The 25,724-nt window shown below is 42.9% G+C and overlaps 1 protein-coding gene across 1 annotated transcript in view; it reads left to right on the forward strand.

The window, feature by feature from the left end:
* The window catches only part of LOC311100115 (tight junction protein 2-like), a 46,093-nt gene that overhangs the window by 15,679 nt on the left and 4,690 nt on the right, over positions 1-25,724 (forward strand). Inside the window, exons 2-19 of the mRNA XM_084140870.1 lie at positions 2,380-2,518; positions 9,562-9,615; positions 10,432-10,556; positions 10,683-10,785; positions 13,479-14,199; positions 14,351-14,454; positions 14,694-14,847; positions 15,815-15,926; positions 17,761-17,903; positions 18,076-18,160; positions 18,312-18,462; positions 18,604-18,712; positions 18,818-19,037; positions 23,893-24,077; positions 24,313-24,408; positions 24,633-24,712; positions 24,907-25,117; positions 25,368-25,468. Coding sequence (XP_083996996.1) covers positions 9,571-9,615; positions 10,432-10,556; positions 10,683-10,785; positions 13,479-14,199; positions 14,351-14,454; positions 14,694-14,847; positions 15,815-15,926; positions 17,761-17,903; positions 18,076-18,160; positions 18,312-18,462; positions 18,604-18,712; positions 18,818-19,037; positions 23,893-24,077; positions 24,313-24,408; positions 24,633-24,712; positions 24,907-25,117; positions 25,368-25,468 — 2,745 coding nt within the window. The 5' untranslated portion in view covers positions 2,380-2,518; positions 9,562-9,570. The remainder of the gene's footprint in view (positions 1-2,379; positions 2,519-9,561; positions 9,616-10,431; positions 10,557-10,682; positions 10,786-13,478; positions 14,200-14,350; positions 14,455-14,693; positions 14,848-15,814; positions 15,927-17,760; positions 17,904-18,075; positions 18,161-18,311; positions 18,463-18,603; positions 18,713-18,817; positions 19,038-23,892; positions 24,078-24,312; positions 24,409-24,632; positions 24,713-24,906; positions 25,118-25,367; positions 25,469-25,724) is intronic.

Genomic DNA, 25,724 nt, shown 5'->3' on the forward strand with positions numbered 1-25,724 from the left:
GCAAAGTTGCTAGATATTGTCGGGAACTGAAACTGTCGTAAACGTCGATCCAGAGCATCCCAAACATGCTCAATGGGTGACATGTCTGGTGAGTATGCAGCCATGGAAGAACTGGGACATTTTCAGCTTCCAGGAATTGTGTACAGATCCTTGTGAAATGGGGCCGTGCATTGCTGAAACATGAGGTGATGGCGGCGGATGAGTGGCACGACAATGGGCCTCCAGGATCTCGTCACGGTATTTCTGTGCATTCAAATTGCCATCGATAAAATGCAATTGTGTTCGTTGTTCGTAGCTTATGCCTGCCCATACCATAACCGCATAGCCACCATGGGCCACTCTGTTCACAACGTTGACATCAGCAAACCGCTCGCCCACACGACGCCGGACATCTGTCCGGTACAGTTGAAACCGGTATTCATCCGTGAAGAGCACACTTCTCCAGCATGCCAGTGGTCATTGAAGGTGAGCATTTGCCCACTGAAGTCTGTTATGACGCCAAACTGCAGTCAGTTCAAGACCCTGGAATAGGACGACGAGCACGCAGATTAGCTTCCCTGAGACGGTTTCTGACAGTTTGTGCAGAAATTATTATTTTGTGCAAACCCAATTTCATCAGCTGTCTGGGTGGCTGGTCTCAGACGGTCCCGCAGGTGAAGAAGCCGGATGTGGAGGTCCTGGGCTGCGGTTGTGAGGCCTGTTGGAGGACGAACTGCCAAATTCTCTAAAACGACATTGGAGGTGGCTTATGGTAAAGAAATTAGCATTTTAATTCTCTGGTGGGCATTCCTGCAGTCAGCATGCCGATTGCACGCGCCCTCAAAACTTGAGACATCTGTGGCGTTGTGTTGTGTGACACAACTGCACATTTTAGAGTGGTCTTTTATTGACCCCAGCACAAGGTGGATCTGTGCAATGATCATGCTGTTTAATCAGCTTCTTAATATGCCACACCTATCAGGTGGATGGATTATCTTGGCAAAGGAGAAATTCTCACTAACAGTGAGGTAAACAGATTTGTGTAAAACATTTGAGAGAAATAAGCTTTTTGTGCGTATAGGAACATTTGTGGGATCTTTTATTCAGCTCATGAAACATGGGACCAACACCTTACATGTGGCGTTTATATTTTTGTTCAGTGTATTTATTCCTGTTCTGACACGAGGCCAAATGGCAGTAGAGCATATGTTTGGCTCAAATGCAAACAGATTGCAGCTACACTGGGGTCTCCTTATTGTCCCCTCCGCCCTCCTCTACCCTCTTACCAATGCAATCTATTTTTTAATTGTGTATGATTATTATGATTTTTGTATTCAATCAATGGGCAGAATAAACATTGTATTTTTATTTCACCTTTATTTAACCAGGTAAGCCAGTTGAGAACAAGTTCTCATTTACAACTGCGACCTGGCCAAGATAAAGCAAAGCAGTGTGATAAAAACAACAACAACACAGAGTTACATATGGGGTAAAACAAAACAAAGTAAAAAATACAACAGAAAATATATATACAGTGTGTGCAAATGTAGCAAGTTATGGAGGTAAGGCAATAAATAGGCTATAGTGCAAAATAATTACAAATAGTATTAACACTGGAATGATAGATGTGCAAGAGATTATGTGCAAATAGAGAAATGACAAATGCTTTGTCGCCGCACGTCCATATCACGACGTTCAATAATACAGATGTTAATCAATAAAATAAGGTATATTTATAGTACATGTGTAACCAGTGTGATATGGCTAGCTAGTTAGCGTTGCGCATTAGTAGCGTTTAATTTTGTGACGTCACACGCTCTGAGACCTTGAAGTAGTTGTTTCCCTTGCTCTGCAAGGGCCATGGCTTTTGTGCAGCGATTGGTAACGATGCTTCCTGGGAGGAAGTTGTTGTGTTCAGAGGGTCCCTGGTTCGAGCCAATGTTGGGGCAAGGAGAGGAACTGAAGCAACACTAACACATTCACAGACCTACCAAGCAACAGTACATGGAATGCTAATTGGTCCAACATTACAATACAAATAATTGTTCTTAGTTAGTGTGTGTGCGCACGTGCATTAGATTGTGCCTTTGCATGTGCACTCATGTTTGTTTGTCGGTGTATATGCTTGTGACAATGTCCAGGCTTTGTTTACTATGCAGTGGACTGTTATGGAATGGTGTTTGAACCAAAATCTCTCACATTTTAATGTGTCACTCACTTTAATTGCCCTCACCATTATAATTCTCTAATGTGGAATTAAATTAATTTCATACAGTTTCTACCCTTTTCTTCCGAGCTACATTTTACATAGGTTGACAATTACAATCCCTTATACAAAGTTGAACTCTGATCTTAATGTTGAGTAATGGTTATCTAAAGCCCTTTTGTCTCTCCCCACAGGGACACATCCAGTACTGACCAATCCAACACTGACCTGTTCCGATCTAGCTGCTCCTGGGATAGCTTCTACTGGACCAAAGAAGCCCAGTACCTGTGTCTCCGTCGACTCTCTTCACCCAGCTACTCTGCTATTCTGAAGGTACGTCATCATTTCTGCTCACTTTGTGCATGTATCCTTTACCCATCCTATTCTGCCCTAAGACCGTGAGTGTGTGTGGTTGGACGTATGATTTCTACAGTACCATTTTGTGATCTACTCTGTAAACAGGAAATCCAGAGTGGTTTTGGCAGTAGGATATGGTTTAAAAGTCAGTTGGACAATCTCTGCTGGATATCTATTACCTTGAATCGTCCTTTGGTTATTCATGTTCCCCATTCACAAAGTGTATGTATCCAAGGCCTTTGTCCCATAGCCCAATTTGGAAGTTGCTGGTCCACTCACCTCACCCAATGTATATTTAACCAGGAATATTAGGAGATTCAGGCCACCCATCACAACATATTGTTGGTCTGAATGCATGTGCAACTGGAAAGTGCTGTTTTCTCGAGGCTACTAGTAGCACAGTTATCTACTTTACTTTGATGCAATGATATGGAGCTACACTTGATGGCCACATAACTTGACAGCTCTGAATCTGATACTGGAATGACACACACACACGCATGTTCATATTTTTATTCAGCTTTCATTGTTAGACTGAAATACCTGTCCTTTTTACAACACTGAAACTGTACCACTAACAATCATACTGTCCATTTTGGAACTGACTGACTGCCCTGCCTCTGTTATTAAAGTAATCTAGAAGGATCCATTTTTTCAAAACATTTACAGAATTCCCAACAATAATGAATGCATGTTTTATTTTATTGGCTTAAATACTAAATTAACATTTGTTGGGGGCGTTTTTATATATGTTGTTGGTTGTGGTAATGGACTGCGTTTACAGGTCTATGTATTTATTGAGATAAAAAATATCGAGACACTTACCCCCATCTTGAATTGGGACATCCTAATACTGTCGTCTCTTTCGGCGCTCTCTGACTCACTCAACTTACTGGGTTGTTTTACTGAGTCTTTAAAAAACGTTTTAACTCAGTCCCCTCTTCCAGCATTGGGTAACATCCTCCCCCACGTCTATTTCTATGGGCACAAGCACTGTTCATGACAAAGTGTTCACCCCCCTGTTGTTGGCAGGTAGAACATTTGCAGGTAGAACGCTTATTTCCTGCAATTCTACACATTTTGCCATGTGTTATGTGTGTTCTTGTGATATTTGAGTGACTCAAACATTACAATAAAATCAATGGGCTAAAAAACCTAGCAAAATTTTTTTTAGCTGACATGGGTTAGTTGATCTGGATATTTCTGACAAGTTATAAATAGCTCTCTAAGGTCCTAGCCTACTAGTGGTTTTAATGGAGTACTGTAGGTAGAAGTTACCCCTTGAAATCTGTTCCAGTGTATTTGATAGAGTGCATTTGTGCAGTCCATGTAGTGCAGCTAGCTGTACTGCAAGTAGAGGGCGTACTGCTACAACAAGACATTCTAGAGTGGACTAGACTGATGGCTAGGATGGCTACCATGTAGATAAAACCACACCATAATGGGAACTGTATAGAATTGCAGTGCTGGAGTTATAGGCATACCTGGCATGTGTGTATTGTGTAAGGCTTTGTAGCAGATATGTATGGTTGTTTGTGTTGTCTTATTCTAGTGCGTGTGCAGTGTTGTTCTGTTGTTTTGCCTGAGCAAGAATAAAGGATCTGTTCTCCTAAGCCACTTCACATGAAGATAGCGCTGTGGGATTTCAGACATTTCAATCTCATCAGTGAAACTGTGTGTTCTTGCGTAATGCCCTCAGGAGGCCAAGATTCAGCCAGCAGCCCTGCCAGTGAACTAAATGACATCACACAGCAGAGGAAGACACTTTGACTCACTGTGCCGCTGGGCTTGCATGTAGCCTGTTCTCATCACTGCTCAGGAGAGGTAGATGGACAGTAGGAGCAGGCAGACTAGACAGGTGGGGTTGTCTCTGTCCCACCACTAGAAGCTAGTGCCACACTCACTGCCAGCTGGTCAGGTGCATGCTTAAGGGGAGGATTTGTTTAGAGTGGTTCTAGATGCTGTGTTGTGGGAGATGGAGTGTGTGTCTGTTCTGTCATGGTACATTTTTGCATTTAGTAGGCACGTTTTAGTTTGACAACCGATCTTTCAACCGAAATCAAATGTCCCTCAGCTGATCCCCATAGCACTGTCTGTGACTTATGTTCAATAAAACCAATCTTTGTTGGATTTGTTGTTTTTATATGCTGAGAAGTACAATGAATGGGAACATGTTTGGCATCATCCAACAGTACCTCATTGATGAGGTGTGTTTGTGACTTCCATTTTCAGGCCTTCTAACTAGTATCCAGACCGATCACAGTGTTCTCTTCTCTTTTTATCATGGTGCATTTTGCAATATTCTCTCTATCACAGATGTGTGGCAATATCCTCTGTATCACACTTAATCATGAGTGGGTTACAATATACAGTAGTTCTACTAGTTTGTAGAACACCTGTGTCTCAATATAAACTCATTTTATATAGTCATAGCAATAGTCCAGGGGTGTATTCACTAGGAACCAAACAGAAGAAAACAGACCAAATGGGGAGGGGCTAACCTAAACTTGTCCAATAAGAAATGCTTGTTTTCATTGCAAAACCGTTTGCTATGGTGTGCACTAATGAATACACCCTAGTCCTCCCTGACCACTCTTCATCGGTTCTGTCCTGTGAGTTTCAACTTCTAAAAGTGGGCTATGATCTGTCCTCTACCCTACCCTGCCATGTCAGCCAGAGTGATGCCGCTGTTACTATAAGCCTGGGCTGGAGATGTCAGCAGTGCAGGGATTCAGCTCCACTTTGGTCACAAAGTCAATGTTAAAACCTGCACTCAGATTGGCTGTGTGTGTGCTTGCATGTGTGCTTGTGCGTGTGTGTGTGTGTGTGTGTGTGTGGGGGGGGGGGGGGGGGCATGTGGTTTTTAAAGCATGTGTGTAAAGCATTTGCTTTTATGTGTGAGGATTGGTTATATCCATTTAAATTCAATCACTTTTTGACAGCATCTCTTTTGATTTAAACCTTCCATACATGTTTGCCCATGGAAGAAGTTACTTTTTGGAACTGAATGCCAAAACATATAATTTAAATGATTACAAACAGTGTTGTCAAACAATTATTTTAATTTTTTGTACAAAACAATTGTCTTCCTAAATTGGTCAATTATCTAAAAACGCGGAAAATCTGATTTTTCTTTTTCATATTCGCATACAGTATGTTGTAGCTTAGACCCCGTTTCACATCTGAGGTTTTTGTGTTGTGCCAGCCATCGGTTGATACACAACATTCTCTTGAATAGAAGGTGTGTCATTTCAAACATAGAAATATAATTCATAGACTGGACCTATCCCTTCAGACCACTGCAAGTTAGCTGGTAGACATTTTAATTGAATAGAAATTGTAACTTCTAATTACTACCAAAAAACTAAGATGACTACTGGTCCACCCACCAAGTGAATGTTAACTTTAAAACATGCCCCTGTACTTTGGTGACTAAGAAATACTTTTTTTTAAACCTCACGCTTTGGGCAGAAATACTGTTTTACCTCAATTAGCCACGAAATCCCTAGTTTGAAAGCAACTGTTTTCTTGAAGCTATGCCGTGCAATTTTCCCTACATTTTCCCCCACGTGGGCCAGCCGCCTAGCAATTCGAGTTCAAGCCAATGAGCTTCAGCCCCTCGCATTTGAGTGACAGCTAGCAAGAGGCCTGCCAAGCAATATCCAATGAGGTTGCAGGGCGGGCCCAACATCTGTCGACACAGCAGCGGGAGAGAGCAATGACATGGCGCATATACCTGCACATATGTGATGTTGTACGCAATTTTCAGGGACCACTTTTGGCTTGTGAGTGCTACTTTCAGAACTACTGACTAAAAGGTATACAAAAGTACCAGAGAATATTTTTAAATGGAAGATATTCATGTCTATTCTATTAACTAGATTTCTATGATTTCACATGGTTTCCTATGGAGGATTGACAGTATAATTTAAAACAACAAATATTCCCATTCAAGTCAACATTGTCTGATGTGAGGACCTCCCATCTTTTTGGTACCATTTTGAAAGTTTAAATTTCAATTTGATTCCCATTTTAATGCATTTATCAACCAAAACATGACACCCACCCTGTATTCAAGAGCATGTTGTGTCTCAACCAATGGCAGGCAGAACACGAACACGTTAGATGATGTAAAATAGGGTCTAAGCTACAACGTATGCAAATATGTAAACAGAGTTCATGCGTTTTTAGATAATTGACGTTAAAGGGAAACTTCAATTTTTCAACTTCATATTCATCAACTCCAGCACCACCCCAACATCAACATATGTGACAATTGTGAGTTTCTATGTTTGTAGTAAAAAAACATACGAGAAAGATAAGTGCTTCCAGTGACCTCATCGGTTTGCATCGTGTGATTTTGACCAATTGTGAGTAGCTATTGCTTACTAGTTGCCTGCTAATTGTCTATGAATTGGTTGGTGATGTCATTAGAAACACTTAGATACTTTTGTTTCACTGCAAAACATAGAAACTTACCATTTTCACATGTTGATATTGGGGTGGTGCTGGAGATGAGGAATATGAAGTTGAAATATTGTGAAATCTCCCTTTAAAAATGTTTTTAAAAAATGACAATTGTAAAATAATTATTTTCCATAAATTATAATATAGTTTGACATCCCTGTTTTGTAAGCTTTTAAATTATATTAATCTCAACCGTTTATCTTTTCCAGTGATGAAAACATGGTATGGTGGAGTATGCAAAATAGGTAAACTTTGAGCACTTTTATCTCTTGAATATTTTGGCGTTCAGGTCCCAAAAGTCACTTTCTGAGCACTTCTACAATTGGCAAGTTAGGTTTTGTTTAAATCAAAAGGGGTAATGTCAAAAAGTGATTGAATTCAAGTGGATTTACCCTATTTGAGGTAAATGCTTTCACACGTACATTTGCATATCCTCATTCATATACACTACCGGTCAAAAGTTTTAGAACACCTACCCATTCAAGGGTTTTTCTTTATTTGTTTTACTATTTTCTATATTGTAGAATAATAGTGAAGACATCAAAACTATGAAATTAAACATATGGAATCACGTAGTAACCCAAAATATTTATATTTGAGATTCTTCAAATAGCCACCCTTTGCATTGACAGCTTTGCACACTCTTGGCATTCTCTCAACCATCACTGCAGAATGCTGTGGTAGCCATGCTGGTTAAGTGTACCTTGAATTGTAAATAAATCACAGACAGTGTCACCAGCAAAGCACCCCCACGCCATAACACCACCTCCTCCATGCTTTACGGTGGGAAATACACATGCAGAGATCATCCGTTCACCCACACCGCGTCTCACAAAGACACGGCGGTTGGAGTCAAAAATCTCCAATTTGGACTCCAGACCAAATGACAAATTTCCACCGGTCTAATGTCCATTGCTTGTGTTTCTTGGCACAAGCAAGTCTCTTCTTCTTATTGGTGTCCTTTAGTAGTGGTTTCTTTGCAGCAATTAGACCATGAAGGCCTGATTCACACAGTATCCTCTGAACAGTTGATGTTCAGATCTGTCTGTTACTTGAACACTGTGAAGCATTTATTTGGCCTGCAATTTCTGAGGCTGGTAACTCTAATGAACTTATCCTCTGCAGCAGAGGTAACTCTGGGTCTTCCATTCCTGTGGTGGTCCACATGAGAGACAGTTTCATCATAGCGCTTGATGGTTTTTGCGACTGCACTTGAAGAAACTTTAAAAGTTCTTGAAATATTCCGGATTGACTGACCTTCATGATTAAAGTAATGATGGACTGTCGTTTCTCTTTGCTCATTTGAGCTGTTCTTGCCATAATATGGACTTGGTCTTTTACCAAATAGGGCTATCTTCTGTATAACACCCCTACCTTGTCACAACACACATGATTGGCTCAAACTTATTAAGAAGGAAAGAAATTCCACAAATTAACTTTTAGAAGGCACACCTGTTAATTGAAATGAATTCCAGGTGACTACCTCATGAAGCTGGTTGAGAGAATGCCAAGTGTGCAAAGCTGTCATCAAAGCAAAGGTTACTAAATGATTACTACATGATTCCATATGTGTTATTTCATAGTTTTGATGTCTTCACTATTATTCTACAATGTAGAAAATAGTAAAAATAAAGAAAACCCCTTGAATGAGTAGGTGTTCTAAAACCTTTGACCGGTAGTGTATGTCTGTGTGCGATTATCTTGGTGGATCTATGCACATTATTTTGTGTGTGCATGGGCATTTGTATTTAATCATCGGCGTGTTTGCGATTGTGTGTTTACAGTCTGTGGACGGTGGGATTTGCGCTGAATGTAGGCCAGCAGAATACAGCTTACGTCAAAGCTAGGCAGGCAGATAAATGCAGGGTGTTGCTGCTACCACTGGTGCTGCTGTGGAAATGGAGAGGGTAGTGGCATAGCAGGCAGAAGCTCAGGCAGCCAGAGCAGAGAATCAGTAGAGGTAGATAGAGGAGCAGAGAAGGAACCATGAAGACTGTCCTCCACCTGCACAGGAAATGGATCCACACCTACAAGGCCATCCGTATCCTCCAGGGGCTCGTGAGTGACTCCATCTTGGCTCTAGTTAGACAGGTGGTCTCTGGGTGGAAAGGTAGACCGATAAGCAGGTAGACAGGTAGTTGTGACAAGTGTTTCATGGTGGGTGTAGTAGGTGGTGAAGTTGGTTAAAATGTGGGTGGGTACTTTGGTCAAGTTTTCTGTTTTCAACTGGTATGTGTACTGTATTGGATGGTTGGTGAAAAGCTGACAGTGTGCGAAAGCAGTAGTCCATGTGTGATTCTGCTGATTTAGTGGGTGTGTACTGTACCATGTGCTCAGAGAGTATTGGTTGGGAACATGGAGTTTGTTTGTGCCGGGTATAGCAGAATGCTATCTTATGTGACCTTTCTGTTGGGCATATGAGATTTGGAGCATGATGTTTGGAATGGTCCCTCATGATTGGGCTAATAGTGTGCACCTCAGTGTGTCCTATTGAAATGAGAGAAACACATGGTTATCTCCTGTTCATTGTGGAATGTGTCCTTCTCCCATAGAGCCCAGTCATGGAGGAAACAGTGTGGGAGCAGTACACTGTGACGCTGCAGAGGGTGAGTCCAGCTTTACAACAATACACATCACATACAGCACCACACTGGATTACCACACAATACATCCCTTTTTTAAGTACTGCAACAATAACACACTACAACTCTTCACTGAAACTGTATCACATTTCAATGCATACTTTATAACTAAAACAGAATGGAATTATAATTGTCATGCGCAGCTACACCACCAGATTACAATGCAATACACCGTGGATGCTTTTTAAGATGTTTCAGAACATCTGACGCACTCTAGTACATGTTCACCCATCTACAGCACACAGACTGGAATAATGCCATGCATGCAGCCACATCTGCCCAGTACAGTTAATCGTGTGGAGCTCCTACTCGTTGTCTCATCCCCTCACTCTGCTCTGAAGCTGCTTTTACCGCCACATCACTGACCCTTCCACTTCCAGCTGTCATACTCTCTCCCTATCCCAGCTAGCAGATTGTAACGGGCTAATGTGATGCTCCTTTAGCTGTTACAGGATAGGTACTGTTTGGCATATCACAGATAATTTTCGACCAACCTTAACATGGCGATACTATCGGCCAAACTCTCGCGAGTGGAGTGGAGCAGGGAATGTTTTTAGTACAGATTGGAGAGGGGAGAGGGAGGGGAGATGTGGTGTTAAATCTCTGCTCTAATCTAATCTGGTCAGTGCGGGGGCAGGTACACCACACAGACAAAAAGGAGAGGGACACACTCATGTGGACAGAAGTACACAGAAACACACTAACCTGAACAGACTAGGTCACACAGGTACTCGCACATCCATACAAATGCATCTCTAAAACACGTCCTCTCCACTGCAGGACCCCAAGATGGGTTTTGGTATTGCGGTTTCTGGGGGCCGGGACAACCCCAACGAGGAAAGCGGGGAGATGTCCATAGTGGTGTCTGATGTGCTTCAGGGAGGGCCCGCCGATGGCCTGCTATTGTACGTACCTCCTGTCAATCAGTCATTATGATGCATCAAGTGTTCTGTCATTTTGAGGAGCTAATTTGTGTACAGTTTGAATATCTCACAGTAGATTTTTCCTCATATGTTAATTGTGTTTCGTAGTGATAATGACCGGGTGGTGCAGGTGAACGCCACTCCCATGGACGGCGTGCCACACTCCTTCGCTGTACAGACCCTCAGGAAGTGTGGAAAAGTAGCCAAAATTGTGAGTATGTTTGACATACAGTGCATTCGAAAAGTATTCAGACCCCTTGACTTTTTCAACATTTTGTTACGTTACAGCCTTATTCTAAAATGGATTCAAACGTTTTTTTCCCTCATCAATCTAAACACAATACCCCATAATGACAAAGCAAAAACAGGTTTTTAGAAATGTTTTCCCACCAAAAAATGAAAAAAAAATGAAAGAATAAATTTACATAAGTATTCAGACCCTTTACTCAGTACTTTGTTACATTTTTTACATTTTAGTAATTTAGCAGACACTTTTATTCAGAGCGACTTACAGTTAGTGAGTGCATACATTTTTCATACTGTTGAAGCACCTTTGGCAGCGATTACAGACTCAAATCTTCTAGGGTGTGTCGCTACAAGCTTGGCACACCTGTATTTGTGGAGTTTCTCCCATTCTTCTCTGCAGATCCTCTCAAGCTCTGTCAGCTTGGATGGGGAGCATCGCTGCACAGCTATTTTCAGGTCTCTCCAGAGATGTTCGATCAGGTTCAAGTCCGGGCTCTGGCTGGGCCACTCAAGGACATGTCCCGAAGACTTGTCCCGAAGCCACTCCTGTGTTGTCTTGGCTGTGTGCTTAGGGTTGTTGTCCTCTGTACTTTGCTCCATTCATTGTTCCCTTGATCCTGACTAGTCTCCCAGTCCCTGCCGCTGAAAAACATCCCCACAGCATGATGCTGCCACCGCTATGCTTCACCGTAGGGATGGTGCCAGGTTTCCTCCAGACGTGTCGCTTGGCATTCAGGCCAAAGAGTTGAATCTTGGTTTCATCAGACCAGAGAATCTTATTTCTCATGGTCTGAAAGTCCTTAAGTGCCTTTTGGCAAACTCTAACCGGGCTGTCATGTGCCTTTTACTGAGGAGTGGCTTCCGTCTGGCCATTCTACCATAAAGGCCAGATTGGTGGTGCTGCAGAGATCGTTGTCCTTCTGGAAGTTTCTCCCATCTCCACAGAGGAACTCTGGAGCTCTGTCAGTGTGACCATCGGGTTCTTGGTCACCTCCCTGACCAAGGCCCTTCTCCCCTGATTGCTCAGTTTGGCCGGACAGCCAGCTCTAGGAAGAGTGTTGGTGGTTCCAAACTTCTTCCATTTAAGAATGACGGAGGCCACGGTGTTCTTGGGGACCTTCAATGCTGCAGAAATGTTTTGGTACCCTTCCCCAGATCTGTGCCTTGACACAATCCTGTCTCGGAGCTCTACGGACAATTCCGTCGACCTCATGGCTTGGTTTTTGCTCTGACATGCACGGTCAACTGTGGGACCTTTATATAGACAGGTGTGTGCCTTTTACAAATCATGTTCAATCAATTGAATTTACCACAGGTGGACTCCAATCAAGTTGTAGAAACATCTCAAGGATGATCAATGGAAACAGGATGCACCTGATCTCAATTTTGAGTCTCATAGCAAAGGGTCTGAATACTTATGTAAATAAGGTATTTCAGTTTTTAATTTTTTATAAATTAGCAAACATTTCTAAAACCCTGTTTTTGATTTGTCATTATGGGGTATTGTGTGTGTGTAGATTGATGAGGAAAAAACACTTTTGAATCAATTTTAGAATAAGGCTGTAACGTAACAAAATGTGGAAAAAGGGAAGGGGTCTGAATACTTTCCGAATACACTGTGTGTGTGTGTGTGTGTGTGTGTGTGTGTGTGTGTGTGTGTGTGTGTGTGTGTGTGTGTGTGTGTGTGAAAATATTATGGTGGCAAAAGATAAAGATGCTTGTGATTCACAATTAGAACTCAAGTAAAGGTGTTTGGGATCTGAGGGTAGACCTGGACATAGCACCGTTTCAGCTGCTACGCTTGTTTTAGATGTGCTAAATTGCTTAGATCCTAAAAATTATTGTGCTGCCTTATTTATACACCTTTCCAAGGCTTTTGACACTGTTGACCATTACATTCTCATTCAAAGGTTGACTGAAATAGGCATGGATCAGGCTTCTTTCAAGTGGTTTGAGAATGATCTGTCAGACAGGACACTGTGATTTCTGATGGTGTTAAGTCTAGTTTCCTGGATATTATTAAACGCTATACGCTAGATTTAGAGTTATTTGGCGACTTCAGTTGTGAATGATACAAACCTTAGAATGTCTTAGAAATCAAAACATATATGGCTGCATGATGCGACTATAGGCTATTGATGATTTGAGATAGTTGCAAAAAAGCTTGAGCTCTGTTCCTTGCCTCAGGCTGCACACTGTTCTCTCATCAAGTGTTCATATTTTCACCCATCAGACAATTCTCAATGTAATCTTGTCTTTACTAATATGTAAAATGAGTTTCAAATTAGAATGACCCATTATCAAATACAAGCAGCTGAGAAATAACTATAGTAGCAGCTGGGATCCTCCTCCTTTTTAGTGGCAACCATCAAAACTCTGCTTTCAGACGTGATTGCATAGAGATGTCTGGGCTTATAAAAACACTTATTTTACTCCACGCATCAACCACTGTTTGAGGAGCATGCAGCCTCTTGTTTAATTTTTTTGGTAACCTATAGTTGTTGTTTGTTTTTTTTGTTTTTTTGGGGGGGGGGGGGGGTTCATGAATCTGTTGTCCTCAGGGCACCATTGAAAATGAGACCCTGGTCTCAATGCACTCAATGTAAATGATTCCTGATGGTTCAGTCATTGCCTGATGTGGTCTTTTGTTTTTCACAGACGGTCAAGAGGCCCAGGAAGGTTCCGGTCAACCTGCTGAAACGCGCTCCTTCCCCTGATGACCGCGTCTTCAGTAACGACTACAACGATGACTACGATCAGGACCGCCGCAGTGTGTACAGCGAACGCAGCAGTCATCAAGACCGCGACCACAGCCAGGAGAGGGGGTGTTACACAGACGCTGGCTACCAGGGACGGGGCTTTGACCGTGATTACGGTCGAGATGACCGAGGCAGAAGTATGGAGAGGGACCTCGATCCAGACAGGCAGTACAGACGAGACGGGAGCATGGGTCGCACTCTGGACCGTGAACGTAGCCCTGACCGCCGCTACAAAAGCGACCTCACTCTTGACCGTGACCACAGCCCCGATCGGCGTTACCGTAGTGAACGGGCCCTTGACCGCGACCCCAGCCCCGACAGGCGTTTCCGTAGTGAACGCACTCTGGACCGCACCAACAGCCCCGACCTGCGGTACAGAGCCGGTCACAGTCCTGCCCGCAGCCATGGTCGCGACCACAGCTTTGAGAGTTACCGTGAACGTGTTCCTAGTGACCGCGACCACAGGAAAGAGCAGATGAAGAGGAGCGGGAGCAGGGAGCGTCTGGACCGCTCACCCTCCCCCGCCGCCATGCCAGTCCCCATGGCCCGCCCCCCTCGGGAGCAGGAGCCCCTGGAGAAACCCCTCAGTGTGCTGCTGCTGAAGAACAGGCCCAATGAAGGTCTGCATACATACATACTGTACTAACACTCCATATTTACAGTGCTATAGCTCCACTATGCTCATTCCTCTAAGACTGCCTGTGCTAAATGTTTACTATTAGTTAAACCATGTTTTTATGTTTACACAATTGTTTTCGTGTGTGTTTATAGAGTATGGTCTGCGTCTGGGCAGTCAGCTGTTCATTAAGGAGATGACAAGCACAGGTCTGGCCTGCAGGGATGGCAACCTCCAGGAGGGAGACATCATACTGAAGGTAGGAAGGGCCTCACATACAGACCACTGTTTAATCTCTGACCTGGGGGAAGCATTGTTTCACTGCTGCCTCTTCAAAAGTTGCATGTTTTGTTGGCAAAAAACTATAATGGGACTTATCCCCCCCACCCCCCACCATATCTTATAATTGATCCGTCTCGGACAGTGGGCTACAGATATAATGCGATTGCTACCATACACTGTGAATGTGATTTGACTCTCTCTCTCACTCTGTGTCAGATCAATGGTACAGTGACAGAGAACCTGTCTCTGAGCGATGCAGGGAAGCTGATTGAGAAGTCTCGAGGAAAGCTGCAGCTGGTGGTGCAGAGAGACAGGAGACAGGTCCTCATCAGGATTCCTCCCCTGGCAGACAGCGACTCTGAGCTCGATGGTGAGAGACCCTCCAGTCTCAGTCTCTGTGGCAGCATCTCCTTTCCTTTTTAAGGAAAACACTTTTTATGTGGACAGATTCAGAACGGTCCCAGTGCTTTGTATAAGTCTTTCATTTAGTGTTTTAACCTCCTGTATTGTCTGCTGATTTGGAAATGTATGTTGTCTGTTGTGTATTGTCCTGTCCATGTCTGGTTTTATTGCAATGTCTTTTGTTTTTGTTTGATTCTGGCAAGTTTCCCCTTAGGGATAATAAAGTTTTTTTCAACTTTACTCACCCTCCACCCGACCTGTCATTGGTATAGAGATAGAATATGAAACGGTATACCCATGCATGTCAGCCAAACAGACACCTTGTTGATGACATTTAGTATATTCCATCAATTACATTTAACATTTCTATAGAAATAATGCATGAAAAGAGAATCTGTTCTCTTCAGTTTCACCTGGCTGTCTCTATGGCTACTGGCTCTATTTTGGTATATTTGTCACGTGATCAAAGTGCAGGTTATGATTGGGCTGTGTAATTAAATGGGAGGGTGGGGCGATGCGCTGACTCAAAGCTTTTGAGGGGGGCCTTATCACACACCCGGGGACTTCTGACCCACTTTGGTCCATTCAGGGACGTGGTGTGTGAGCGCTTGGCAGGGGAATATAATCCCCCCCGATAATCCACTTATTGAATATGACTGAATTTCATTATGTTATGGTCTGAAATGTAGCAAATAAATGTGCTGTCAATGATTGGAACTGCAGCTTGTGTATTGAGAACAGGGGTGCTTGTCTGTGTGTCAGGTATCTGCCAGAATGTAACTGTCTGAGGTTTGCTGTGTTTGTCTGTTTCTCTCCACTAATACCAAATGTAACGTTTCTTATGGGAAAAGTCGAGTTAGTGTTACATGTATGAAGCATGACTTGGGTGATCTGTCTGAAGATGAACTAGATGTTGGTAATATTTTGTGTTCCAGATATCTCAGAGATCGAGTCTTACCGCTCCTACTCGCCACAGGATGACCGACGGGCCCCCCACTCAGACCTGTCCTCCCACTCCTCCAATGAGAGGCTCAGAGACAAACCCAGGTAAACAGTCTCCCTCTGCTCCCACCTGCAGTATGGATCACTCTTATGTACTGTACCATATACAGTTGAAGTGGGAAGTTTACATACACCATAGCCAAATACATTTAAACTCAGTTTTTCACAATTCCTGACATTTAATCCTAGTAAAAATTCCCTGTCTTAGGTCAGTTAGGATCACCACTATTTTAAGAATGTGAAATGTCAGAATAATAGTATAGAGAATGATTTATTTCAGCTTTTATTTCTTTCATCACATTCCCAGTGGGTCAGAAGTTTACATACACTCAATTAGTATTTGGTAGCATTGCCTTTAAATTGTTTAACTTGGGTCAAACGTTTCGGGTAGCCTTCCACAAGCTTCCCACAATAAGTTGGGTGAATTTTGGCCCATTCCTCCTGACAGAGCTGGTGTAACTGAGTCAGGTTTGTAGGCCTCTTTGCTCGCACACGCTTTTTCAGTTCTGCCCACACATTTTCTATAGGATTGAGGTCAGGGCTATGTGATGGCCACTCCAATACCTTGACTTTGTTGTCCTTAAGCCATTTTGCTACAACTTTGGAAGTATGCTTGGGGTCATTGTCCATTTGGAAGACCCATTTGCGACCAAGCTTTAACTTCCTGACTGATGTCTTGAGATGTTGCTTCAATATATCCACATAATTTTCCTTCCTCATGATGCCATCTATTTTGTGAAGTGCACCAGTCCCTCCTGCAGCAAAGCACCCCCACAGCATGATGCTGCCACCCCCGTGCTTCACGGCTGGGATGGTGTTCTTCGGCTTGCAAGCATCCCCCTTTTTCCTCCAAATAATAACGATGGTCATTATGGCCAAACAGTTCTATTTTTGTTTGATCTGACCAAAGGACATTTCTTCAAAAGGTACAATATTTGTCCCCATGTGCAGTTGCAAACCGTAGTCTGGCTTTTTTATGGCGGTTTTGGAGCAGTGGCTTCTTCCTTGCTGAGCGGCCTTTCAGGTTATGTCGATATAGGACTCGTTTTACTGTGGATATAGATACTTTTGTACCTGTTTCCTCCAGCATGTTCACAAGGTCCTTTGCTGTTGTTCTGGGATTTATTTGCACTTTTCGCACCAAAATACATTCATCTTTAGGAGACAGAACGCGTCTCCTTCCTGAGCGGTATGACGGCTGCGTGGTCCCATGGTGTTTATACTTGCGTACTATTGTTTGTACAGATGAACATGGTACCTTCAGGCGTTTGGAAATTGCTCCCAAGGATGAACCAGACTTGTGGAGGTCTACAAATATTTTTCTGAGGTCTTAGCTGATTTCTTTTGATTTTCCCATGATGTCAAGCAAAGAGGCACTGAGTTTGCAGGTAGGCCTTAAAATACATCCACAGGTACACCTCCAATTGACTCAAATGATGTCAATTAGCCTATGAGAAGCTTCTAAAGCCATCATTTTCTGGAATTTTCCAAGCTGTTTAAAGGCACTGTCAACTTCTGACCCACTGGAATTGTGATACAGTGAATTATAAGTGAAATAATCTGTCTGTAAACAATTGCTGGAAAAATTACTTGTGTCATGCACAAAGTAGATGTCCTAACCGACTTGCCAAAACAATAGTTTGTTAACAAGAAATTTGTGGAGTGGTTGAACATTTTTATGACTCCAATCTAAGTGTATGTAAACTTCCGACTTCAACTGTATTGTCATGACAAGGCTGACAAGTTCCTGACAAGTTCAGATGATATTTACGTTGAGGATCTTTACTCCATCACTATGACGTTTCGGAGAAGATGAAAGCATACTGTAGCTGTGTTGTACTGTTTGAGAACCATGGGATTCTGTGTGTTTTACAATCAGGGAGGAACCTCCCAGCAGGCTGGCTAAAATGGGCGCTATGCCGACACCGTTCGCCATGCCGGCGCGAAAGCCGGATAGAGTTGTGGAGGACACGCCCCCTCTGCCAGCAGAGAGGGAGGAACCCCGCCCAGAAACACCCCCAGGTAAGCACAATGACTTTGAATAACTGAATCTGGGACTATTTTTATTTCCATTATCACATTTATCTGTTATACAAGCAGTGCATCAGTTAACTTACACATCTATTGTAGCAATGCTGAAAGCAGCATAAAATCACCAATGAGTCTCACTAGAATTTCCATTTTGCTTTTACAGCACCGGTAGTAACTGTTGCCCCAAAAGTCCACGCTGCCCCAAAGGTACCACTGAGGCCAAGCATAGAGGATCAGGAGATATACGGGTGAGTGTTGGTTCCACAAACAAATCTACAGAGAATGGGTCTAGGGTACAGACTCACTATTAACTCAACAGAGTAGTATACTCTAATGTAGATTATCAATATAAATGTTATTAACTTGCCGTTTGTCTTAAATGGATTGTGTGTTGTCCAGGCCCAACACGGTGATGGTGCGTTTCCAGAAGGGAGAGAGCGTGGGGCTGAGGCTGGCGGGAGGAAACGATGTGGGAATCTTCATCGCAGGCATTCAGGAGGACAGTCCTGCAGAACAGGAGGGTCTTCACACTGGGGACCAGATCATGAAGGTGTCACTATATGAGTAGCATGTCTTTGTCTCATGTGTCTTTTTAATGTTTGTCATGTTTGTGAAATTCCTCATGTCTGTTCATGAGTGCTTTACATATGATCTATAATGTTATGTCTTCTGATGTCTTTGTGTCTGTCAGGTGAATAACATGGACTTCAGGGGCATGGTGCGTGAGGATGCTGTCCTGTACCTGCTGGAGATTCCAAAGGGAGATGATGTCACCATCCTGGCTCAGAGCAAACCTGATGGTGAGTAACGCCTTCACTCTCTAGATAAAGACAAATCTGTCATTATTTCAGGTCATGTTGCAGGTGAAGTGGTTTGATGTTTGTGGTGTCTGTCCTCTGTTCCAGTCTATAAGGACATCCTGGCATCGGGCAGGGGGGACTCGTTCTTCATCAGGACCCATTTTGAGTATGAGAAAGAGGTTCCCCAGAGCCTGCCCTTCTCTCGAGGGGAGATCTTCAAGGTGACAGACACACTCTACGATGGCAAGCTGGGCAACTGGCTGGCCATCCGCACTGACAAAGACAACCAGCTGCTGGAGAAGGGTATCATCCCCAACAAGAGCAGGTGTGTGTGTGTGTGTGCGTGTGTGTGTGTGCGGGTAAAGATGTAATATCTTAATTTTATCACCCTGTTGCAGGAGAAGTTGTAGTGTATTTGAGGTAGGGCTGCACGATTAATCGAATTCAGATCGAAATTGCGATATTGACATGTGCGATATCCATATTGCTTTTATTTTTTTTACACTCCATTAATACAACGAAAACTAGACTACGGTACCTCCTCCAATGAGATGCGCTAGACTCTGTTAATTATCTCTCTACATGCACAGAGGATGCTGACCAATCACAAGCGGGGTCTCTCACTCTCTGCATGGCATGCACATGCTGGCCAATCACAAGCGTCCCCACTTAGAGCGCGCAGGTAGATGCTGGTGAGGAGAGAAAGGGCTTTTACCAAAGACAATACAGTATGAGGTTTAGGAACTCTGTGGCTTTACCTCAGTGTGTCGGAAACATGAGTGCTGCTAGTGCTAACGAGAACGTCGATTTGGTGCCAAAGGAGGACGCATCTTCAGTGGTATGGCAGTATTTCGGCTACAGGCAAACCGATGTCAACCAAATGGAAGTGTTGTGCAAAAAGTGCCTCAGAGTTGTGGCGGCGACAAGAAGCAACACAACCAATGTATTCTATCATTTGAAGAATAACCATCCCCTACTTTACGACCATTGCAATATATATTTTTTAAACGCCCCGACAGCAGCAAAGCCACAACCAACCACCTACGTTAAACAGGCTTTGATTGCAGATGCGTTTTCAAATGTAAGGCCTACAAAGAAACAGACACATAGAAGTCACAGAGGTTATCACCCATCACATAGCCAAAGACATGGTTCCTATTTACACAGTCCGCAAAGACAGCTTCAAGAGAGGATAAACAAGCTGGAGAGGAGATACAAGATTCCATCTCGCACATATTTCTCCCAAGTCGCCATCCCAACACTGTATAACACGTTTAAGGTAGACATTGAAGCATGTCGCATTGAATTACTAGACTAGACTCCAATGTTTGGACACAGGCTGCACCTTGCAATCGGTAGGCTACGTGTTACATGATTTTAAGGCACTTTGATTTATAGTTTCAATTATATAATAATGATTGAGCCTACTTATACATAATTACACAATCATAAGACTCCTATTCCATCTGCAGCCTATGGCTGCCTGAATAAATAATTAACTTAGGTTACTTAAGAACTCATAATGGTAAAATAGGAACTCATAATGTTATTAATTAATTCATGAATTAATGCTGTGCTTATATGTAGGTTTAATAATCATATCTATTATCATACTCTGTAGCCTATAACAATTTTTGAAAATATTTGTTTAATTTGGCTTTGTATTCAGTTGGCACAGTATGTAATAATTCATATGATCTCAATTTTAGAAGTGATGTTCTCTACCCTGACAGTAGGTTTAACCTGATGGAATTACCAAGTTTTCACCCAAGTGTTTGAAAATCGCAATTCATAATCGCAATTGCAATATCTGGCCCCAAAAATCGCAATTACAGTTGAAGTCGGAAGTTTACATACACTTAGGTTGGAGTCATTAAAACTTGTTTTTCAACCACTCCACAGATTTCTTGTTAACAAACTATAGTTTTTTCAAGTCGGTTAGGACATCTACTTTCTGCATGACACAAGTAATTTTTCCAACAATTGTTTACAGACAGATTATTTCACTTATAATTCACTGTATCACAATTCCAGTGGGTCAGAAGTTTACATACACCAAGTTGACTGTGCCTTTATGATGTCATGGTTTTAGAAGCTTCTGATAGGCTAATTGACATAATTTGAGTCAATTGGAGGTGTACCTGTGGATGTATTTCAAGGCCTACCTTCAAACTCAGTGTCTCTTTGCTTAACATCATGGGAAAATCAAAAGAAATCAGCCAAGACCTCAGAAAAAAAAATTGTAGACCTCCACAAGTCTGGTTCATCATTGGGAGCAATTTCCAAACGCCTAAAGGTACCACGTTCATCTGTACAAACAATAGTACGCAAGTATAAACACCATGGGACCACGCAGCCGTCATACCGCTCAGGAAGGAGACGCGTTCTGTCTCCTAGAGATGAACGTACTTTGGTGCGAAAAGTGCAAATCAATCCCAGAACAACCGCAAAGGACCTTGTGAAGATGCTGGAGGAAACGGGTACAAAAGTATCTATATCCACAGTAAAACGAGTCCTATATCGACATAACCTGAAAGGCCGCTCAGCAAGGAAGAAGCCACTGCTCCAAAACCGCCATAAAAAAGCCAGACTACGGTTTGCAACTGCACATGGGGACAAAGATCGTACTTTCTGGAGAAATGTCCTCTGGTCTGATGAAACAAAAATAGAACTGTTTGCCCATAATGACCATCGTTATGTTTGGAGGAAAAAGGGGTAGGCTTGCAAGCCGAAGAACACCATCCCAACCGTGAAGCACGGGGGTGGCAGCATCATGCTGTGGGGGTGCTTTGCTGCAGGAGGGACTGGTGCACTTCACAAAATAGATGGCATATTGAAGCAACATCTCAAGACATCACTCAGGAAGTTAAAGCTTGGTCGCAAATGGGTCTTCCAAATGGACAATGACACCAAGCATACTTCCAAAGTTGTGCCAAAATGGCTTAAGGACAACAAAGTCAAGGTATTGGAGTGGCCATCACAAAGCCCTGACCTCAATCCTATAGAAAATATGTGGGCAGAACTGAAAAAGCGTGTGCGAGCAAGGAGGCCTACAAACCTGACTCAGTTACACCAGCTCTGTCAGGAGGAATGGGCCAAAATTCACCCAACTTATTGTGGGAAGCTTGTGGAAGGCTACCTGAAACGTTTGACCCAAGTTAAACAATTTAAAGGCAATGCTACCAAATACTAATTGAGTGTATGTAAACTTCTGACCCACTGGGAATGTGATGAAATAAATAAAAGCTGAAATAAATCATTCTCTCTACTATTATTCTGACATTTCACATTCTTAAAATAAAGTGGTGATCCTAACTGACCTAAGACAGGAAATTTTTACTAGGATTAAATGTCAGGAATTGTGAAAAACTGAGTTTAAATGTATTTGGCTAAGGTGTACAGTGGGGGTAGCCATTTTGTGGTTGCTAAAAATTGTATAGTTCGGCTAATTTCTGTTTGTGACAAAACAAGCAACTATAGTGTAGAGAATCATTGTACCATCTACAGTGGGGGAAAAAAACGTATTTAGTCAGCCACCAATTGTGCAAGTTCTCCCACTTAAAAAGATGAGAGGCCTGTAATTTTCATCATAGGTACACGTCAACTATGACAGACAAATTGAGATTTTTTTCTCTCCAGAAAATCACATTGTAGGATTTTTTATGAATTTATTTGCAAATTATGGTGGAAAATAAGTATTTGGTCACCTACAAACAAGCAAGATTTCTGGCTCTCACAGACCTGTAACTTCTTCTTTAAGAGGCTCCTCTGTCCTCCACTCGTTACCTGTATTAATGGCACCTGTTTGAACTTGTTATCAGTATAAAAGACACCTGTCCTCAAACTCAAACAGTCACACTCCAAACTCCACTATGGCCAAGACCAAAGAGCTGTCAAAGGACACCAGAAACAAAATTGTAGACCTGCACCAGGCTGGGAAGACTGAATCTGCAATAGGTAAGCAGCTTGGTTTGAAGAAATCAACTGTGGGAGCAATTATTAGGAAATGGAAGACATACAAGACCACTGATAATCTCCCTCGATCTGGGGCTCCACGCAATATCTCACCCCGTGGGGTCAAAATGATCACAAGAACGGTGAGCAAAAATCCCAGAACCACACGGGGGGACCTAGTGAATGACCTGCAGAGAGCTGGGACCAAAGTAACAAAGCCTACCATCAGTAACACACTACGCCGCCAGGGACTCAAATCCTGCAGTGCCAGACGTGTCCCCCTGCTTGAGCCAGTACATGTCCAGGCCCGTCTGAAGTTTGCTAGAGTGCATTTGAATGATCCAGAAGAGGATTGGGAGAATGTCATATGGTCAGATGAAACCAAAATATAACTTTTTGGTAAAAACTCAACTCGTCGTGTTTGGAGGACAAAGAATGATGAGTTGCATCCAAAGAACACCATACCTACTGTGAAGCATGGGGGTGGAAACAGCATGCTTTGGGGCTGTTTTTCTGCAAAGGGACCAGGACGACTGATCCGTGTAAAGGAAAGAATGAATGGGGCCATGTATCGTGAGATTTTGAGTGAAAACCTCCTTCCATCAGCAAGGGCATTGAAGATGAAACGTGACTGGGTCTTTCAAAACGTTTGACTTGTGTCATTGCCAACAAAGGGTATATAACAAAGTATTGAGAAACTTTTGTTATTGACCAAATACTTATTTTCCACCATAATTTGCAAATAAATTCATAAAAAATCCTACAATGTGATTTTCTGGATTTTTTTTCCCTCATTTTGTCTGTCATAGTTGACGTGTACCTATGATGAAAATTACAGGCCTCTCTCATCTTTTTAAGTGGGAGAACTTGCACAATTGGTGGCTGACTAAATACTTTTTTTCCCCACTGTATGTAAACTTCCGACTTCAACTGTAGATATTTTTACCAAATCGTGCAGCCCTAATTTGAGGTTTAAAAAGCCTTCTGAAGTTTGTAATTTCCACTTTGAAATTTCCGACTAGATTTTACTTTACGAAAAATGTATCAACCCCTACGAACATGTCCATTAATTATAATCCACATAATAATTCACATTTCCTTTTGCTGCAGGATTATTTTCCTGCTTTAGCAAAGTGGCTCAAATTAAGATCCTACATCTGTGTGTGTGTGTGTAATGATTGAGACTAAGTGCTAATTAATGATTCCCGGTGTTCTCTGCTTATCAGGGCGGAACAAATGTCAAATGTGCAGAATGCCCAGAGAGGAACAGCCAATGACAGAGGAGACTTCTGGAGGTTGAGGGGTCAAAGGGCGGCAAAGAAGAAGGACCTCCGTAAGAGCAGAGAGGACCTGACTGCCATCCCAGTCACCACTCGCTTCCCTGCCTACGAGAGGGTGGTCTTACGAGAAGGTACGTCTCCCAACGCAAAAGACTCCCATCTCCTGTTGTGGTGTGGTCTAAGAGCCACTTCACTGCATAGAACAGAATAAGTTCTAAACTTTCGATTGAACTTAACTATCAACTGAATGTTTTATGAAATTATTAGGAACTTTCCCATAATGACATGCACAGACAAACTAGATATCATGTCTAACCAGAGCTATATTACAGATATGAGATACTGTGTGTCTGTTTTGATCCTCAGCTGGCTTCAGGAGACCAGTGGTTGTGTTCGGGCCCATTGCAGATGCAGTCAATGAGAAACTGGCCAACGACCTGCCTGAGGAGTTTGTCATAGCTAGTGAGTATGATGTTCCTTACTTCTGCTTGTGAATGAAGGTGCATCATGTATTTACGTTAGGTGCACTCGATTTATCTTTTTTTTTTTTCAATGGAATAGTAACACATTTGTTCACCCTGCGCTGACCGGGCACGCTAAATTGAGCGCTGCCTTATTGCTTCTATGATCATGTGTGTTTCTGTAGTATTGGTGAGAAGCTGATGTGTTTTTGTTTGCCCACACAGAGACTGAGGCCAAGGATGCAGGCACTGAGAAGTCCTCCGGTGTGGTGAGACTCAATACCATTCGTCAGATCATCGAACAGGTAAACACCACCACCAGCATCTTCATCCTCCCCATCATTTTACCTCAATCATCATTACCATCATCATCTTCATACACCCCTTACCTTCATCACCATAGTCATCATCCTCCACCTCCTCACCCTACTCTTCCACTTCACTATCATCTTCTCCAGCTTCCCTCTCACATTGACCCTCTCCTTCCCTGTCTCCCCAGGACCACCATGCCCTGCTGGACGTGACTCCCAAGGCAGTGGACACCCTGAACTACACCCAGTGGTACCCCATTGTGGTGTTCCTAAACCCGGACAGCAAGGTGGGCATCAAGACGATGAGAAACCGCCTTGTGCCCGGCTCCAATCGCAGCGCCCGCAAACTCTACGAGCAGGCGGTCAAACTGAGGAAGAACTATTCCCACCTCTTCACTGGTCAGTCACACACACACACACACACACACACACACACACACACACACACACACACCTTGACTATCTGTCCTTTTTTTAGCTCCACTGTACGTGGCACTGATGCTACTTCCCAGGTGAATCCCTAGTATTATGAGGCCTGAACACTATGGTTGGTCTATTGAGGCCACATTGTTTCAGGAATAAACTATGATTAAGCTGTATTACTCCTATTTCTGTTGTGCCAATCATTCTGGTTTGTTTCCCTACACAGCGACCGTTGACCTGAATTCAGCCAATGACGGGTGGTACGGGAGTGTGAAAGACTCTATCCGTGCACAGCAGGAGCGGGCTGTGTGGATCTGTGAGGGCAAGGTAAGCTCTATGTTTATACTTAATACATATACACTGAACAAAAATATAAACGGAACATGTAAAGTGTTGATTTCATGAGCTGAAAAAAAAGATCGCTGAACTTTTCCACGCGCACAAAAAGCTGATTTCTCTCAAATGTTGTGCACAAATTTGCTTACATCCCTGTTTATGAGCATTTCTGATTTGCCAAGATAATCCATCCACCTGATAGGTGTGGCATATCAAGAAGATGATTAAACAGCATGATCATTACACA

Source organism: Coregonus lavaretus (assembly GCF_964263955.1).
Source record: "Coregonus lavaretus genome assembly, chromosome: 24".
In the NCBI taxonomy this organism is placed as follows: domain Eukaryota; kingdom Metazoa; phylum Chordata; class Actinopteri; order Salmoniformes; family Salmonidae; genus Coregonus; species Coregonus lavaretus.